Here is a 20617-nt window from a genome sequence, read left to right as displayed (position 1 = left end):
ACAAAAAAAACAAATTCATATATAATATATTGGATTAAGTCAGCAGCATTTAGGCCAGAGAAGTGCCTTAGAAGTAAACAACCTTGCCCAATCAAGAACTTGAACCCACATACCTTTTTTCAGAGTTTTGTACTTCTCTTCGTTTTCCACAAATTCAGGGTCCATTTTGAAGACATCTTCCCAAAAGGAGAAAAAAAACCCACTGAAATTAGGCTCTTGCATATTTCTAAATCACACCAAGCACACGTCTGATTTCAAAATCATACTTACTGAGAATGTCATCTGGATTGTATTCGTCTTCCAAAGGTAACATGTGGGTAAACTGATCCTCTTCCTCCACGAGGTCAAGTCCTTCTAGAATCACTGGGTGATCTTTGAATCCATCTTTGCGCACTGCAAACATGACTTCAATCATGTATTGGACACGCTTGTCAGTTTCGGATTCATGAAGGACGTGGCGAAGGCGGTCAAAGATGGCTGTGAGGTAAAATCAGTTAGATGGGGACTGTTAATTCAGGAATCAAAGAGGAACGTACCAGGATTGCCTACTTACCATTAATACCTCTGGGTGACACTTCTGTTAACTTGAGGCCACAGTCCTTCAGAAACCCAATGGCTACTTCAATACTATCATCTGTAGGTCTTTCCAGGAGCAACGTGAGCATTTCCAAACATAAAACCTCGTGAGCCTAATAGGAAAACAATGCAAGCATTGGTAAAAATCTTAAAATAGCTGATAAAATACAACATTACTGCAAGAAGTGCAGCGAGCTCAGGACAAGGCATGTTGACTTTAAGACATTCTATCCCATCAACAGCAAAGCAGCCGGAAGTATTCAAAGTTCAAAGTCAGGCCCAACGGGATATGGCTATAACAATTCTCTAGATCAGGAAATGACAATTAGCAAGGAGTATTGTTTGAAGCAAAACATGAACAACAGTCAGCTAGAAAGACTCACTCCAATTCAATATGCATTTTGCCTTTGCACAACTATTTGCCGACAGATGGGAAACATAATGGAGAATGGTGGCAAAGAGGTGCTTTTTTTCCTTTTTCTTTTTTTAAAAATTTAAAAATATATTTTATTTACAAAAAATTTAAAAAAAACACAAACATACAATTATACAGAAATAAAAAATGTGTAAATAGAACAAGATACAAATTTCTTTCTATTACATTTGATAATAGATTGGATATTTCATAATAAACAATAATAAATAGTAATTGGCAAGAATTCCTTATCTCTTGTAGATTACATATTAATTAATAAATAACACATTACTCTACTACCGTGTTTCTCATATAATAAGGCCAGGTCTTATTTTTATTTGAGCCCCGAAAAAACGGCTAGGACGTCTTTTCGGGGGTGAATTAACTTCTTTCTCCCCTCCCCCCCGCGCACCCTCGCCTAGGGTGCCCCATGCCTCGCCACCAGCCACTCCTAAAGGCCAATCATGGTGGAGCGCGGAGGGCTCCCTTACCCCCACCAAGCACTGAAGACCCGGGTCAGCGGGCAGGCGGAGATGTCTGCCAGCAGCATTTCAGCCGTTTCTCAGGCCTCTGTAGCTTCTACGGTTCCCACCGGTGCTGGAGCCTCTCTCGTCAGTGCCGTCTCCAACAACAGTGTCTGAGTCGCTCCTGCTTTCCCCCCATCCCCGTCATAACAGGAAAAACAAAAACATTTTGAGGTATGGGAGCGCCGCGTGCTGTGTTTTGGTTTAATCCCGAGTGGCTGGGTGGGCATGAAGAGCCGAGCGAGTATCTCTGCTGCTGCTACCCTTGGTGCTCCAGCCTCGGACTCTGCAAGTTTGCAAAAGTCCCGGTGCGCAGCCCATTCCTGCATTCCAAGCGCCCAGGCCGAGCTGCAGTTGTCCCTCTCTCGCCAGCGCCGTCTCCAATAACAGCGGCAGCGGCAGCGGGAACCATGGAAGTTACGGAGGCAGCTCCCCCACCCGAGAAGCGGCTGAAACGCTTCCAAGGTTCCCGCCGCTGCTGCTGCTGTTGTTGGAGATGGTGCTGGCGAGAGAGGGACAGCTGCAGCTCGGCCTAGGGACTTTGAATACAGGAACGGGCTGTGCACCGGGACTTTTGCAAACTTGCAGAGCCTGAGGTTGGAACACCAAGGGTAGCAGCAGCAGAGACGCTCACTCGGCTCTTCTCACACCCACCCAGCCGCTCGGGATTAAACCAAAATGCAGAGTGCGGCACTCCCAGGTACCTTAAAATGTTTTTTTTTCCTGTTGTTACAGGGGTGGGGGAAAAGCGGGAGCGACTCAGACGCTGTTGTTGGAGACGGCGCTGGCGAGAGAGGCACCAGCACCGGTGGGAACCGTGGAAGCTACGGAGGCTTGAGAAGTGGCTGAAACACTGCCGGACATCCACGCCAATGCCGCCCGCCTGCTGACCCGGGTCTGCAGCAAAGGCGCTTGGTGGGGGTAAGGGAGCCCTCCGTGCTCCACGATTGGCTGTTAGGAGCGGCTGATGGTGAGGCGTGGCTGCCCGCGGGGCACTCCTAATGGCAAGTTCCCCCCTGCCTTCCCCCCACAATGTCGCATGTTTTAAACTAGGCCTAAATTTGGGAGGAGGGGCTTAATTTCATTTTATGCCTAGAAAACATGCTGGGTCTTCCTATTGGGGGGGGGCGTATTGTTGGAGAAACACGGTATTTCTATTAGATTATAATTGTATTATTTAATCAATGAAACCTTCATAATGTTTATGTAATAGAAGAGAAACTTGAGACCACTATTATTATACATTCAATATATACATCTATATATGTTTTTTGGGTTCATTTATTCTATACACTCTTTTTCTTACGCTCTACCCAGCTGTACCATTTATCCCAAACCAGGTAGTACTCTGAGTCTTCCTTTCCATTTAATTTAAGCGTGAGCCTCTCCATTTTGGCACATTCATAGCTTTTTTGAATAATAACGTGTATCGGTGGTACGCCGGGCCTTTTTCCAATAAAAGGTGCTTTTTTCCAGGAGGCAACTGGACTTTCTTGTTTTTAATTTGAAGACATTTCGCTTCTCATCCAAGAAGCTTAGAAAAGTCTTCAAAGAAAAAAAAACAAGGAAGTCCAATTGCCTCTTGAAAAAAGCATCTTTGGAACAAACCATGATCTCGATGACTAAGAATCTCCCTAAACCTTTCTGGGGTTCACTCTAAAATATGAGGGCTCACACCTTAGCCCAGAAAGGGTAAGCCTCTTACTGAAAGGATCATAAGGATGCCTGATTAGGAAATCTCAAGACGAGCTTTAGCAACCTGTCTCCCCCTGCCCAAGCTGCTGAAAATTGTGTCTATTTGCTTGTAAAGGAGGAAAGCCATACAGGTAATCCTGGCTTAATCGTCCTTTTTAGCAACTGATTATGATGGCGCCGAAAATGTAAAAGCAGCCCTTGACTTATAACAGCAATTCGGACCAAAATTCCCATCACTAAGTGATGCAATTGTGAAGCGCACCACCCTGCTTAGCTGATGGCAATTCCTGCAATCCTGTTTGCTGTTTGTTAAACAAATTTCACTGTTGTTAGGTAAGGCAACTTCCTGTTGCAAGTCCCAGGGCAGCCTGCAAGTCCTAGGCTGGCTGGCAGGCAACTGGCTGCTATAAGATGTGGGAGGGCCCAAAGAGGGCATGGGAAAACTTGGGGAGGGTGTGAGGGAGCTGCAGCAAGAGGTCTGGGTGTGTGCCCAGCGTGGCAGAAATGCAGAGGGATTGGCTGTGCAGATAAAGGAGGCTTCCCCCAGCGACTTGCAACTTTCCCTTCGTTTCCCCATTGACTTTCTGTGGAAGCTGGAAGGAAAGGTTACAAATGGCAATCACATGATCACATGGCACAACAACCGATTTTTAACTGTGAAGCAGTTGCTAGGCGCCCAGGTTGCAATCGCATGATCACAAGGCTGCTGGGACAGCCAGAACTTCGAGGACCACTCATAACCATCATTCATTCGGCACCTTTGATAATTTCAAACATTCACTGAATGAATGGTTGTAAGCTGAGACCTTCCTGTAACTTTTATGACCAGTCCTCATACTTATAATTTACACCAGGAGTGTGAAACTGGAGGCCCGCGAACCAAATCCGCCCCATGGGGTGCTTAAATCTGGCTCATGGGGAGGGCCTGGAAATAGCAAAGGACCGGTCCACGGTGCTTCTGGCAGCCAAAACAGGGCATGGGGAGACCCCCCCCCATACCCTGTTTTGGCTGGCAGAGTGCTGGAGGAGGCCGTCCAGACAAAAAATGAGGCACAGGGCCTTGCATAGCCCCCTGCGCCCCATTTTGGCCGGCAGGGTGCTGCAGGAGGCGTCTGTCCCATTCCCCCCCACCCCTGCGCATAGCCTGCGAAGGAGAATGTTGATCTGTCCCTCAAAGAAATCTAATTTGACACCTCTGATTTAAAGCATCCCCGCAGTCAGTGAGTGAGATCAGGGCGCTTCATATTCAGCAGCTGTTTATGATCATCGCAATTTCTATGGTTGCATCACCACCATTGGTGTGCTTTACTACCAGCTTCTGACAAACAGAATTAACGGAGAAACCAGCAGTAAAATCGCAAGTTGTGGTCACATGGTGTGTCTCTTAATGACCAAGGCAGAGGTGAGGTTGGGAGCCTATCCAGGTCACATGATGTCTCATTTAACAACTGCATTGCTGAGGGAAAGCTTCCACACATAATAAACAATTACTTATTTCTGAGAAAGTCCTAATTCTGTGATATTAGTAGGTAAACGTGCATTGACTTTACTACCTTAAAAATGAGATTGCCGTCTCAAATATAAATGTTAGAATGTATGACTGATTCTTCAATCATTTCATTAGGAAAGCTACCTAAATATGTATGACGACTGAGTGCAAAAAGCATAATGCTTGCATCTCACTAATAGCAATAGCACTTAAACTTATATACTGCTTCACAGTGCTTTACAGCCCTCTCTAAGCAGTTTAGAGAGTCAACATATTTCCCTCAACAATGTGGGTCCTCATTTTACCGACCTGAAAAGGATGGAACACTGAGTCAACCTTGAGCCGGTCAGGATCAAACTCCTGGCAGGAAGCAGAATTAACTTGCAATGCTATATTCTAACCGCTATGTGACCACAGCTCTTAATTGTCTATTGTGGTTCTAAATTGTGGTTCTGATTCTGACATGATTCAGGTTGAGTTTAGCATATTACAAGTAATCTGGACAGACAAGGAGCTACAAAACATCAACAGATAACAATTCCTCATTTTTTTTTGGTTCCTATGGAAAGATTATAAGTATCCAAAGCTAGACTATGATGAACCTACTACAAATAACTTACCACATTCTGATTCATAAGATGTGCAACAAACTTGGAAGCTGTCAGGCACTGTTGCTGCAAAACAAAACACAAAAACATATATTATTCTAAATTGCTTTATTTTTCTATAATTATGCCAGGGTGAACAACCTACTGAAGCATGAGAAATATTATGCCACACATGATGTTTGGTGACACTGCAAGGTCATGAAGCGAGTAAAGCCACGTTATGGATGTATAGGACTAGTTTATTTGGAATATATTTTGGGGGATTTCTTTGGTTTTTTAATTGCGACCTGACTTTAAGTCTTATATCCATTTTCATGTATTTAATATTTCAAAATTATGAGAAAACACACTGTCATTCTTGAGCAAGACAGAGGAGACTGGATAGGACACAAAGAGGGAGTTTATGGGCTACAAGTTGTTCATGCTAGCATGGGGGGGATTCAAGTGGCTCACAGAAGTATATAACATTTTACAATTTAAAAAAAGAGACATTGCCTATCCCTTACTAGTTTTATTGGAAAAGAGACAAAAAATTATATCAAATGAAAAAGTGGGATCAAGTTAATGGGCCTACTTGAACTATGATTTAATTTACAATCGGTTTAGAAATTGTATTGCACAATTGTGGCCTAATAACTATACAACATTATGGCTTGGCTCAAAAACTTGAACAAGCCATAATATGGTTTGTCTGTTTTTTGTTTAATATAGTGTACAACAATGTAAAAAATAAAGCGTTTTTATAAGCCAGTTCTTATGCAACTGTCACTTCACTGTTATGCTACGGAACTGCAAGTATTTGCTTCTGTTTAATATGGATTTGTTCTTTATATTCTGGATGATTTGATCTTTTTTGTTCTTAGTCTTTACAATGGCAAAAAAATACAATATATTTGGACACAAAGAGAGCAATACTTTGCAGTCTTGCATATGTTTGCAACCATTTCAAAAATTAATCGAATGTACTAAATCAATACTTTTTCAATTTTGTTGTACATAAAGCATTTTGTTTTTATATTAAAATACTTTGAATTTCAATTGATATTTACTCCTGTAAAAATTAATATTATATGGCCTGTTCTTCTCTGTGATCTCCTCATGACTACATACCTTGCACCCATTAATACACTAATGAGGAAATAAGTTTGATTGAGCATATTTCCCTAAGGTAGTTCAAAAGATAAAGAATTTAATAGACTTAACCTTATTCAATTAACCTCCCCAATGGCTTTTTCCATACCTTATCATTTCTTCTGTATCCTTTACGAAAATTTAAAATGAGTCTTTTGAGAATCAATTCCCCAATATTTGGAAATTTGGAATTGATAATGGCTACAACTGCTGCATATACATGAGTGAAGATGGGGGAAGCATTCTGAGCTTGCAAAATTGATCTTGCTAGTAATCCCCTATAAATGAGAAGAGAGACATAAAGACCCTTTAAAAAAAACAAACAGAATTTAATCTAAGTTTAAATGCAGACAACAAAGCATGTGGAAATGAACTTTTTTACTGCTCCCAGCTCCTTAAAAGGCTTTTTAAGGCAGATTAAGTCTCATCTGATTGATTGACTTCCCTGTATGGATATTCCATCCACCCCACCAGTCTACCCAATCAGCAAGCAGCTCTGACTCTCTGAAATATATTTCGGTGTGTGTGTGTGGTGGTGGGGAAGAGAATCTGAAGGGGCTGCACTGGGAAGAAGTAGGTAAAGAAATCCATTTTTACTACTACAACTTAATGCATCTAAATTCAGACTTAATCTTTTACCAGGCTCCCTTAAATTATATGACATGATAGATCGAAGACGATCATTGGCTTTTCTCCATCACACTGTATTATTACTAAACTATCATATCGCCTAACATACAATATTCACTATGACAATTTTAGATTTTTCATCTGTGCTACTATTCTTCACGCTGTAAGTTTATATTGTGATATTATACATTAATTTCCAATAGTGTCTCAGAAAGGAATAATTAACACTTAATTCCAGGCAAAATGATAAAGAAACTTCATTACAAATATCTCCCAAATCCTGCTCTCTTCTATGTCAATGTTGTCAACATGTCTGTCAAGCCTGAAATTAAAGTATGTATAATATGTCATTGACCTATGTCATTCATGTCTCCATTTAGCAGCACGGGTTTCTATCAAACCTATTGTATTTTTGAGACTTACAGTTCTAGTGAAGACCAAATGGAGTTACACTACTGGAAACAATATGCAATGCCATTCCGTCAGACAAAATAGATTCAAAACATTTCAAATTAAATACAGGTAGTCCTCGACTTACAACAGTTCATTTAGTGACCATTCAAAGTTACAACGGCACCGAAAAAGTGACTTGTGATGGTTTTTCACACCTATGACCGATGCAACATTCTCATGGTCATGTGATCAAAATTTGGATGCTTGGCAACTGACTCGTAGTGTGACAATTGCAGTGTCTCTGTATCACGTGATCACCTTTTGCGACCTTTTCACAAGCAAAATCAATGGAGATTCACTTTACAACCATTACTAACTTAACAACTGCAGTGCTTCACCTAAAAACTGTGGCAAGAAAGGTCGCAAAATGGGTCAAAATCCACTTAACCAATGTTTCACTCGGAAACCGAAATGTTGGGGGTTCAATTATAGATGTAAGTTGAGACCATCTGTATAATTAAAGTAACAACTTACTACCCTTGTAATTTTCAGAATAATGATAACTCTGCTACCTAAATCCATTAGGAAGAATAGCATAACTACAGCCCATATAGAGAAAGTTTATCAGTGCAAGCCAAAAGTCATTAATGTACAAGGTCATCAATGCACTAAAATAGAGAAGTAAATTTAGTTCAACAAGTATAGTTTGCCTCCTAATGCAGATATAAAGATACTTCCTGGTAATCTGTGTTTTAATTAAGCACTTAGAAGAAGCATGACAGGATATTTGTGGATTAGGAATCCATCAGAGGCTGCTACTTACTCCTGCCTCAAAGAAGAACACTGACAGAAAACTCATTTTCCCAACAGCTTATCAGGACTGAAAAACCAGCAAGAGGGTAAATGGATTGTTATGTAATATGAACAAACTGCCATGAAACACAAGCTTTATTTTTATTCAGTCACTCTACTAATGCGATAAATGGAAAAGCTCAAGAACCTAATCAGACAGATTTCATCACTTTTTACAGTATTTGAATACCATAAGATTGCAAAATGGAATCCAGCGCACAAAAGAACACTTAAGAATTAAAATAAATAAATCCAAAACTGTCTGATTTTTGAGCACTACAGTTAGAAGGCAGTCATAATTCTTTCATCTCCATTCAAACTAGTTTGTGGTCATGGATCAGAAAATACCCATTGTAATATAGCAGAACTCCAGTTAATATCTTTTTTTTAAAAAAAGACCTGGCTTTAAAAAAAAAACCCATTACAGAAGTCACGGTGTATGCTTTAAAAGAGTTAAAGTTAACTTGATATCTGAATTAGAATCCCACAAAATGTATAAAACATCTTGACTTCAAAAGAATTTGTGAAGGACAAACCTTCAATTTTACAGTATCTGCAAACTTGCACAAATTTTTAGCAAGCCATTCTTATTTTAAAATAAACATACCAGCTTGACTTAAGCAGGAGCCTTTATAAATACATTGTAGAGTATTTTTAACAAGAAGCCCAGATCTATGGGTTGTGCAAATAACATAAAATGTGTTTTCTGCAAACTCTGAGCAAACCCATTAAGTTAACAGGAATTCTGCAATGACACAGTGAAGACTTGGAACACCTTTAAATTAAATCTGCAGAGATGTTACAAGGGTGAATGAGGCAGTGCTAGTCTCCCCATTGTCCTTTACCTCTCTACCTTCAGCCACGACCCAGGTCACAATGTGGCATGTCCCACATTTTCTCTATCCCTAATATTGTTTCATATACATCCATCAATATATTAACACATGTTTAAACCGAGCAGAAAGGGTGGCTCTGTACATATTTCATGCTTACCTGCCTCTCACAATGTTTTCTTGAAGAAGTTCAGTTATAATATTGGCAATGTTTGAAACGTTCACCTTGTTGATCAGACCATTGATGGATTTCTTCAATGCTTCCCAGCTCATTCTTTGATAGGCTAAGCTGTTTTTCAAAATATACAAATTTACTAATGAGCAAAAGGCAAAGAACTAGAGCAAAAGGGACAGTCAGCTGGAGCATTAAACATAGTGACACATCTCTCAGTTCAGCTTTACAAATGCAAAATACGTTAAGAAGAGTTACTACAGCAAGCAGCATTATTATGAATGCTAAACAATGATTTATGCTTTGCAAAAAAGGGTATTATCAACTATGGTCAACAAAATCAGGAAGGACAATTCGAGCTTCAGATTTTATTTCACCCAGCAGAAAAATTTGGCCTTCTCATTAAGAAACGATATTTATTCCTATGCAAAACTGTCACAATAATGATAACTCAGCCATCTGAGCATGAAAAATTGAGACCAAACTCCAATCTTTGAAGCTTTTTCTAAATAAAGCTGCAGCAGTCTTGCTTTCACATAATTAGGATTTTTCTGACATCAGTCATGTCAACTTGCACCTTGCACCTACTCCTGCTTCTATTCCTTCTCTATTATTTGAGCATAGCATTTAAAAATCTAATTTCTGCTAACAAACTTTCAGTTAATTTAAAATATAACAACGTAATTTAATTTATATAATGTATAATTTTAAAAAATTCCGGTATACCTGTTTTTATCAGTTATTTGTGCCTGCATCATCCTGAGCTTTGCTGGAGGAATGTATGCACCTCCAGTACGGGTAAGGATTGGATCCACTTCCTCTTTCTTTTTCTTTGGAGGGGGTTCCTCACGTAAAAGAGAGCCCTGTACTCCTGACTTCTCCGAATCATTTTTTCTATCAGGTGATCGGGACTTCCTGTACTTCTTCCAATCAGATTCTCTCTCCCTCTCCTGTCTTTCTCTCCTTCTGAAATTTAAAAAAAAAAACCCTACATATTACATGTTCAAAGTACAAAAGAAAGAAAAAGTAAAATTTAAATACGATGCCTATAGATTCAGATTCAACTTTATTGTCATTGCACATGAACACAGGCAACGAAATGCAGTTAGCATCTAACCAGAAGTGCAAAACAGCAATGAAGGATAAATATATATATATATACAGATATACAAAAAAAAAGTTAACTGTATATGGATATACAGAATATCTACCGTGTTTCTCACATAATAAGGCCGGGCCTTATTTTTTTGAGCCCGAAAAAACGGCTAGGCCGTCTTTTCGGGGTAATAATTCCCCCTTTCATCCTCATCTAGAGCGCCCGCAGGCAGCCTCGCCACCAGCCGCTCCTAACGGGCGATCATGGCGAAGCGCGAGAGAGCTCCTACTCCCACCAAACACCTTTGCTGCAGACCCAAGACCTTTGGCACCTGCCGCTGTTGCTTTCCCTTCTGCCCATTCCGCTGCCGTTTGGAGTGCCGTTGGAGCTGCTGCCACCGTTTGGAGCTGCCTCTGCTGTTTGGAGCCGCCGCCGCGTTTGGAGTGCCATTGGAGCTGCTGCCGCCATTTGGAGCTGCCTCTGCCGTTTGGAGCCACCGTCGCCGTTTGGAGTGCCGTTGGAGCTGCTGCCGCCGTTTGGAGCTGCCTCTGCCGTTTGGAGCTGCCGCCGCCGTTTGGAGTGCCGCTGTCACGTTTGGAGCTGCCGCTTCCGCGTTTGGAGCACTGCCGCTGTTTGGAGCACCACCGCCACTCCAAACACGGCGGCAGCTCCAAACTGCGGAGCGGCAGCTCAAGCGTGACGATGGCACTCCAAGCGGCGGCAGCTCAACGCGGCGGTGGCTCGCTTCCGTGTTTGGAGCTGCCTCTGCCGTTTGGAGCCGCCGCCGCCGCCGTTTGGAGTGCCGCCGTCACGTTTGGAGCTGCCGCTTCCGTGTTTGGAGCTGCCGCCGTGTTTGGAGTGGCGGTGGTGCTCCAAACAGCGGCAGTGCTCAAAGCGAAGCGGCAGCTTCAAAGCGGCGGCGGCTCCAAACGGCAGAGGCGCTCCAACGGCAGAGGCAGCTCCAACGGCGCAGCAGCTCCAACGGCACTCCAAACGGCGACGGTGGCTCCAACGGCACTCCAAATGGCAAGTCCCCCACCCTTCCCCCTATTTTGCATGTTTTAAACTAGGCCTAAATTTGGGGGGGGCTTAATTTGATTTTATGCCTAGAAAACATGCTGGGTCTTCCTATTGGTGGAGGCCGTATTGTTGGAGAAACACGGTATGAATATACAGAATATATGTCTATGGAAGGAATATATACGACTGTACAGAGTGTTTATGAACATATTGAATATAAGTATAATGCACAGAGAGTTTATACAAGATATGTTATATATTATCAAGGAAAGTATCAGCGTGTGTGGGGGGATAGAGGAGTTGAGGAGTACAATAAGGAGACCGCTGTATGGTAGAAGCTGTTCCTTAGTTACAATTCACCAGTTCTAAGACCTATTTTAAGCAAAATCCAAATTGACACACTCTATAAAAGCTTACAAAATACCACCAGCAGTTAACACAAAGTTCAGAATTTTTAGAAGCATTTGTCATTCACCTTGGTTCTGGGTATCTGTCATCATAAAGTCCCCTTCCCGAATGTTCTCTGTCAGATCTTCTGTGTTCCAAATGGCCTTTGCTTTGCGGTGATTGAGACCTCTTACGCTCCATGAACCTATTCATGGATTAAGAGCAAAACTTGATTAGCAATTACTGTTAAACACATCACAGAAATATGTGGAGAGGCCAGTTTGGTGTAGTGGTTAAGGCACCAGGCTACAAATTAGGAAACAGTGAATACAGGTAGTCCTTGACTTACAACATTTCATTTAGTGACCGTTCAAAGATACAATGGCACTACAAAAAGTGACATGATTTTTTTTTTACACCTATGACCGTTGCAACATCCCCATAGTCATGTGATTTACATTTGGATGCTTGACAACTGGTTCATATTTATGATGGTTTGCAGTGTCCCAAGCTCATGTGATTCCCTTATGTGACCTTCTGACAAGCAAAGTCAACAGGGAAGCCAAATTTACTTAACAGGCGTGTAACTAACTTAACAGCTGCAAGGATTCACTTAACAAATGTGGCAAGAAAAGTCAACTTAACAAGTTTTTCACTTAACAACATATATTGTGGTCGTAAGTCAAGTAGTACCTGTATAGCCCTGCCTTAGTTTTGCACAAAGCCAGCTTGCCAGTCACCTTTCTCAGTCCTAGGAAGAAGGAACTGGCAAGCCTACTTCCAAAAAATTGCTGCTAGACAGTTACAAGGAGTCAATGCTGACCCGAAGGCATAAATAAGTAAATAAATAAATATATAATGGATTATGTAACTTTGGAAAGCGAATCGTGGGTTTCAAATGTTCCTCAGCTGTCAACTTTGTATTGCAGAAAACTTTACTTTGTATGAAAAATAATAAGAAAAAATATTGATATAATTTGCAGTAATTAAACAAGTCTCGGTGTCTATGTATGTCCTTCAGTTACTCCTTGGTTCATCAGTTTTACAAGATTTACATCATAAATCTTGAACTTAATCCATCCTTTCCTTCTCATACTTTCTATTGCTACCCCAGTTCTTTCAAAACAGGTATCATTTTGATTATGACAGTGAATGAAGCAAAGGAATAAACAACATTCATAAATGGATATTCATATTCAATATATCTGATGTTCATATACATAACATATTTCCATGGTTTCTGTACAAATATTTGGAAATGGGACTTGAAGGGAGCAGAATCCTAATGAGGCACCAGATCAGAATAGGCAGAAAAGGAAATGTATTCACAACAAAATAGATTGATTTGCATCCTTTCAATTGGCTCCACTTCTAATTGTGTAAGTCTGAAGAAGATTCTTGGTGAACTCAGCTACGTTCACTTAGCATTTCTCTACAACTGGAATATACTTAGAACAGCAGAATTTTCTGCTGAGAAGATAAAGAGAGTAACCAATATCCATGGGAACACTGGGAAAACGGTTAGTGCACCTTTAAAAGGTATAAATCTTGGATTGGAGGTGTCAATTTATTAACAGCAACATAAGAAACTAAGCTAGAGACAGAAACACCTGTAAAAATACCTACCGTGTTTCTTACAAAATAAGGCTAGGCCTTATTTTTTTTTGACCCCCGAAAAAACGGCTAGGCTGTCTTTTCGGGGGTGACTTATTCCCCCCCCCCTTGCAACCTCGGGTGGGCGGGCAGCGACAGCTTGGATGTTGACCTTGGTGGGGCATTTCGTATCGGGAGACCTTCCGCCACCGTTGCTTTCCCTTCTCCCTTGCTGCCGCGGCGTTTAGAGCAACGCCGCGGCGTTTGGCGCAGCCATGTGCGGCCAGCCAGGGCTCCTCCCTGCAACCAGAGCCCAGTGGAGACACTCGGCTTCAGGCGCTCCTGCCACCTTCCCTTTGCCTTTGAAAGTAAAGCCAATTATTTTAAAAACGACGCCCTACTACAACAAAGCCTCCCCTGCCCGAGAGGGCAGCCCAACCCCACGTGGGGAGGCAAATCTCCCGGGGCCGCAGCACAGGATCGGCCCACCTCGGGAGAAGTACCCAGCCGCCATCCCTGCCTGGCGCCGGGCAGAGAGCGAAGAACTTCGCCTGGGGCGCCCAGCGCAGCTGACAGGCGGGCCCTCCTTCCCGGCAGCAGAGCTCTCACCAAGGCAGCGAGCGCCTCCCCACCGGACCCTCTGCTCATCCTGCCAGGGCCACGCCAGAGCTGTATGGGCCGGGCAGAGCCAGGAAAGCGAACCATGGGTGCACGCCCGCCTGCCAGCAGCAAAGAGCCGGGCCGACCTGAGCTTGGCTTCGAGGCGGAGAGAGCCCAAAGTCGCCCATCCTTTCCACCCCTTGCCCAGCCTGTCCCCATGCATCTCCAAATGCGCTGGCAGCTCCAAACACTGCAGCGGAATGGGCATCAGGCAGAGGCGCTAACTTGGCGGGGCTCAGCTCGGAGGAGGACACGGCACAGGCCATCGCCTCGCCTCCCTGTCCATGGATGGGTGGGCACTATCACTGCCTCGGGCGGCCTCTCCCGTTGACCCCTTCGGATTTGCGCTGGAGGGACTTGGGAAGGAAGCCAAGCTCAGGTTGGCCCGGCTCTTTTGCTTGGCAGGCAGGCGCGTACCCGCGTCTTGCTTTGCCAGCTCTGCCCAGCCCGCACTGCTCTGGCGTGGCCCTGGCGGGATGAACGGAGGGTCCAGCGGGGAGGTAACGGCAAGGCCCCCCCACCATTCCCCCCCATTTCGCATGTTTAATATAGGCCTTAATTTGGGGGGAGGGGCTTAATTTGATTTTATGCTGATAAAACATGCTGGGCCTTCCTATTGGTGGAGGCCGTATTGTTGGAGAAACACGGTATTGATGAAGTATCTAATAAAGCCCATAGCAGATAATCTGGTATGTATATAGTGCATGTGTGAGAGAAAGACATACATGTCCATCAACCAAATTACATACAATTATAGCATTGTTGTTTTGCATCCTTCTTTGATCAGAAGACCCAAAACTAATGCTGTCAATTTATGAAGTTGTCTTGGTTCTCTAGATCTGAGTGAAAGAAATATCCCCCCTCTACGTACTTCTTTTCCATCAAATATCAAAACTGTCTGAAAGGGAGGCAAATCTAGGTTTAAAATGATTCCTATCCCAAAACATTATTAGAATAAAAAGATGACGTATTTTCCACTACCAGATTCTCAGCTAATCAAAAATGACTAATCCTTCCAGGTAAACTGAGTATTGCCACTTCTGCTAACAATCAGTTTGTCATATTTACTACTTGCCTAAAATACCATTGTAGAAATGCTTTTTAACTGGTAGGGGAATTCTCAAATCTTAAAATACTTTAAATCTATTTTAAGATAGGTAGGTGGCCAGCCAGGAACTGGGCCTTGCAAGCAAGTGAAGCCACATCCATGCACATGCGGGACCCAAGCAGCATACGGAACCACACACATGCCTGATCTATGGAAAAACCACCCTCCACAAAACCAGTCCCTGGTACCCAAAAGGTTGAGGGCCACTGTTTTAAAATATTAAAGAAATCCTCTCCCCTCCCATCTCCCCATTACAATCTATTATTATTTCTAGTGAGTTTTTACTGCATTCCTTATAAAAAGACATTTTACCTGTCTTCTGGGGAGGCACTTCTCTGGCGAGTATGGTAAGCTTCCTTCCTTTCACAGCTAGATCCAGACTTTAAAACATAAATTATTTAAATTATACATAATAAATATTCTTAAGAGAACTGAAATGCAAAATACACTCACAAAGAACTAATATGACTGTTTTTCACGTATATGCAATCCCATACTGTACCTGTGAGCCTTACAAAATGTGCTAATATTGCACTGAGAAACCAGCTATTTTAAACCAGCCTTGCCCTCTTTTGGAAAAATCTGTATCTTTCTATTATTGTATTACACTTTATTGTAATACATTCTATTATAAATTGATTTGAGATTATTTAATGGGAAGTAGCAAAATAATGTAATAAATGTTATTGTGTTAAATTTTATACTGTTTGTTTTTACTTCATTTTATTATTCTAGTTTATGGATTGTAACCAACTCTGATTCCTTAAGGTAACAGCCAGGCTACAAATATTTTAATAAACAAAACACAATACTTGACATAAAACATCAGTAAAATTTGCAGTTAGCCAACGACCAAGTAGTAACAACTATATAACTGTTCTCAATAAAGTATTTATTACATAGTAGAGATCGTAACGCATAATACGAGTAAGTAAACATTTCTTCTCAGATAAAATTTAGTGTTTGGGCTTCAATCATACTTCCGTAGACTCAAATTGCCTTCCACATAAGCACTTCGGAAACATCTACAAACATTGAGAATTGGTGTCAGAGTTGGCAGAGAAAATAATTGTTGCTGATGGGAACAAAGGAAGAAAAGGAGTGTCAATCTTCCTCATCAAAAGCCTGGGCAAAAAGCTGCACATTCAGAACCCCCAAAATATCAATGAGGTAGATTTGCTGAATTCATCAAATATATAATACTAAATTTTAAAAAATACTTACATTCATTTCTGCTACTCTTCATTCCCTTATTCTTCCACTTTAAAACTCTGAATTTCCAATGTAAGCGTTCCAAAATCAATGTGGAATATTATTGTTATTCTTACAGCAAAAATAATTCATCTATAGAGAAAACAAATGAGGTTTCTGGTATTGTTAAGGCAAAAATCAAAGCAGCCATAAACTAATATTGCTGTCAACAATTATCTGCTTTTCAGTTAATTAATTTGACTCCTTAATCTATACGTATCTGAGCTTTCAAAGCATAGTTCTCATAAAGCATGTTAATATACAAGAATTTGCTCATAAATCAGGGGTCCCCAACTCCTGGTCCATGGACTGGCCTTGGTCCACAGCATGCCATAAATCAGGCCACACAAACAAATGAAGCCCCCATCTGCTGGATGCAGGCAGTACGTGAAACCACACCCTCTCTCCAGTCCACGGAAAAACTGCTCTCCATGGAAGGGGTCTCTGGTGCCCAAAAGGTTGGGGGCCACTGTCATACATGATTGATAAATAAGAGAACAATGTGTGTAAAACACAAAAAAAAAACCTTCATTTTTGCATTGAGTTTCAATTCTGCACCAATAAGAAATGATATGTGAACAGAGTGAGCTCTTTCCAGCTGAATGCAATGGCTTGTTGCTTTGTTTTTACTGCCTACTCAAACCAGTATGTGTGCCGTACATGCACTATTTGGTTAGTGTTTTTTTTGCATCTCTTAGATTTTTTTAAATTTTGTTAATTATCACTGCTAAGGTGTACTTTTCCCCGCTTAATAAATCTGTATGCTGAAAAGGATGTTACATGAAGCACGGCGGTAATAACATTTCAAGTGGAGAAAGAAAAGCTTTATTGACTGAAGAAAGCTTGAAATTCTCAGTGGTTTGAAAAGAAACAAAAGAACATGTGACACTGTGCAAGTTTCTGCTTAAATGAAGAGGCAATGTTAATAATATAAAAGCCAGGTGTTTTTTTTTAAAGAACAAGTGTAGAAAGTCTTATTAGAACAAGACAAAGACTTTGAAGAAATAGAACATCTGTTAAATGTTTCGACTGAAGATCAGATAATGAAGATATCGGGGGCAAATTTTCTCACAAGAAATGAGAAGCCACTAACAAGGGTGTTTGGTGGCTTCTACCTGATTTCATACGTGATTTGAAAGGCTTTGCTGCTATAAAAGAGCTGCCCAAAATAAAGGCAAATTGTATTGCTCTCACAAAGCAAGCTGGGGTCAACAAAGTAGAAGGCGATGACTGACTTAGTTCTCAGTTGTTTCAGTCCCATCGGCACAGAACTTTCAAGAAAAGATCTGCAACACTTGCTGTTGATGGCCAAGAGGAAAGTAAAGAAGAAAAGTCCAGCAAGCCAGTACAGGTAGTCCTCAACTTACAACGGTTCATTTAGTGACCGTTCAAAGTTACAATGGCACTGAAAAAAGTGACTTATAACTGTTTCTCACACTTATGACAGCTGCAGCATCCCCATGGTCACATGATTAAAATCTGGTTGCTTGGCAACTGACTCATATTTAGGACGGTTGCAGTGTCCCGGGGTCATGTAATCCATTTTAGCGACCTTGTGACAAGCAAAGTCAATGGGGAAATCAGATTCTCTTAACGACCATGTTATTAATTTAACAAGTGCAGTGATTCACTTAAATTGTGGCAGGAAAAGTTGTAAAATGGGGCAACACTCGCTGAACAAATTTCTCAATTAGCAACATAAATTATGGGTTCGATTGTGGTCATAAGTCGAGGACTACCTGTATAATATTTTTTTTTAATCCTCCAACAGTCAGTTCTGAATTTTTTTTAGAAAAATGGAAATGGCTAAAAGATAATAATTATAATGCCGAAAGGAACAGAATAGTAGTCACTGGATTTCAATTTTATTTGGAGCCATATAGGCCAGGGCTCGCCTACCTTTTGGATCTCAGGGACCACCAAACTGTGTGTGTGTGTGTGTGTGTGTGTGTGTGAGAGAGAGAGAGAGAGAGAGAGTGTTGGCGACCACTGATATATAGGCAACTTTGTATACACACACACACACCCAAGGCCCGACAGTTCTGGTATGATCACATTTCATACAAGCCTGCATCCACATTTCTTCACACTTATCAACATTTTCCACATTGTCATCACTTGCAGACCCCCCACATTTTCAAACTGTCATCACTTATTTTTCAAAGTAAGAGAGTAAATGTGCATTACTAAATTATGAATTGAAGTTGTTTTTCAACTGTGTTAAATACTTTATTTGGATCATTTATTGCTTTATACATCAAGTTAATATATATAAAATCAATTATCATCTCCAGTTACTTTTTGTAGGACAATGTCTTAGACTGCCTTTTCTTTGCAAGTAGATTCATCAGCAGACTCTATGATGGAGATGAACTTTTTTATATATATTGGAGGGACTATACTGTACTGTAGGCTTTTACTGTAGGCTTTTACAATGACTCCAGGACACTGTAACCATCATAAATGTGAGTCATTTGTCAATCATCCGAATGTAAATCACATGACTGTGGGGATGCTACAAAGGTCATAAATGTGAAAAATGCCATTCTAACTCTGAACAGTCATTAAATGAACCGTTGTAAGTTGAAGACTACCTGTATCTACTTGTGAGACAGACGAAAATGATGTTAGAAAATATGTGACTAATTTTAGACCTATCTGCTTCCCTGTTTTTTTAAAAAAAAACACTTTCCCTACATGTCACAAAATCGCTATGCAATATCCATGTCCTCAACATTCAGCAACTGAAAATGACAAATCCTATCAGCCCGTTACATCAAGAAAACCCAGACAGTTCCCCATTTTAACAGAAATCTTGGAACTCAGTTTCATGTTATCTCTAAGTCTCATGACAAAACAAAACAAAAACAAATATTGTTAGGATAAACAGTTTGGAGAACAGCCAAATCATCATCATCATCATCAAGATCTGCCTATCCCAGGTCCTTGGTAAGGACAAAAATGCCAAAGCCAGTCTCAATGACTGGCTGACTGTGTAATGATATAATAATAATAATAATAATATTAATAATAATAATAATAATAATAATAATAATAATAATAATAATAATAATAATAATAATAATAATAATAATAATAATAATAATAATAATAATAAAATCTGTAACACCACCAAACATCCAGATTTGCCTATCCCAGGTCCTTGGTAAGGACTTTAAAGGTAGACAAAAATGGCAAACCCAGTCTGAACATCTGGCTGACTGTGTGGCGAATAATATTATTAATATTAATATTAATAATAATAGAGGAGGAAGATGATGACGATTATCTCTTTTATTCATTAAACATGAAACTCAGTCAACTGAACATTTAAAAATGTATCACAAATATCACTGACTGGCGCCAATGTTGTTGTTGTTGTTGTTAGAATTTTTATCGGATCACCTTCTCCGTCGAGGACGAGGGAAGCAGAGATACTGGGGCACCAATAGGCAACTCAGCGCACTTCCCACACAGCCTGATTGCAGGCGGGGAAAGGGAGATCGCGTACGGCCACGTTCAGACGTGCACACACACCTACACGCGTTGCAACGAAGTACCGAGTCGCTTCCTTACAAGCACCGGTTCTGGGGAGCTGCGGGTGGTTTGGGGAAGTTTCCTCGGATCATCCCGCCAGCCGGGAAGCCCAAGCTTCTCCCCACGCTCGTTGGCCCATCGCTCCCGCCCCTGCCCGCCTCCCGGCGATCGACGTGGAGGGCTCAAAACCGGAGAAGAAGCCAGAGCTCCGGCTGCGAGGAAACGACGTCAGAAAGCCCGCTCCTCGCGCCAGCCGGCCTTGTAACTTACCCGAGCCACCAATTTCCCACCAGAGCATATGCCCGCTTACAGGAATTACGCCACTTCCGCTAATTTGTCCTCCAATTAGAAGCAAGAAAAAAGGCGGTACTTCCTCCCCCCCCCACGAATTATTGCTTTTGTTAAGTCCAAGCAGTCAACTTTGGGAAGGAAAGAGTTAAGAGAAATGTGGCCCGAAGAGCGGTTTCTCGCTTACCTAACAGCAGCGTTTTAGGCTATCAAGCACGGATTGAACTACATTTCCCAGTGTTCCTTATGTTCGATAAGAGTGTCTATTGCTGTCAAAGAGTGGCAAAGAGTTTTCGGAGAATTTTTATGATGAACTTGAAATAGTAGTACCTGGAGCCTATAACAATTCAGAATAAGAT

General features: G+C 41.4%; 1 protein-coding gene across 2 annotated transcripts in view; it reads right to left on the bottom strand.

Moving 5' to 3' along the window:
* Window positions 1-20354, bottom strand: part of CWC22 (CWC22 spliceosome associated protein) — a 45494-nt gene extending 25140 nt beyond the window's left edge. The window contains exons 1-11 of one of the 2 annotated variants that reach the window (XM_026668052.2): window positions 20241-20354; window positions 16407-16526; window positions 15495-15562; window positions 11910-12026; window positions 10045-10284; window positions 9307-9435; window positions 6548-6716; window positions 5320-5373; window positions 554-689; window positions 271-477; window positions 114-176 (exon numbers count right to left, since the gene is read on the bottom strand). In XM_026668052.2, coding sequence (XP_026523837.2) covers window positions 114-176; window positions 271-477; window positions 554-689; window positions 5320-5373; window positions 6548-6716; window positions 9307-9435; window positions 10045-10284; window positions 11910-12026; window positions 15495-15562; window positions 16407-16412 — 1189 coding nt within the window. In that variant the 5' untranslated portion in view covers window positions 16413-16526; window positions 20241-20354. Of the gene's footprint in view, window positions 1-113; window positions 177-270; window positions 478-553; window positions 690-5319; window positions 5374-6547; window positions 6717-9306; window positions 9436-10044; window positions 10285-11909; window positions 12027-15494; window positions 15563-16406; window positions 16527-19974 lie in introns of both variants that reach the window. The other variant, XM_087949648.1, reaches the window with a different exon arrangement.
* Between the last annotated feature and the right edge of the window lie 263 nt (window positions 20355-20617).

This window comes from Notechis scutatus, chromosome 1 (genome assembly GCF_049901735.1).
Source record: "Notechis scutatus isolate UNSWTSFEM ecotype Mainland chromosome 1, rNotScu1.2, whole genome shotgun sequence".
Taxonomy (NCBI): domain Eukaryota; kingdom Metazoa; phylum Chordata; class Lepidosauria; order Squamata; family Elapidae; genus Notechis; species Notechis scutatus.
Note: the sequence above shows the minus strand (reverse complement) of the source record. Positions and strands in the feature narration are given on the sequence as shown.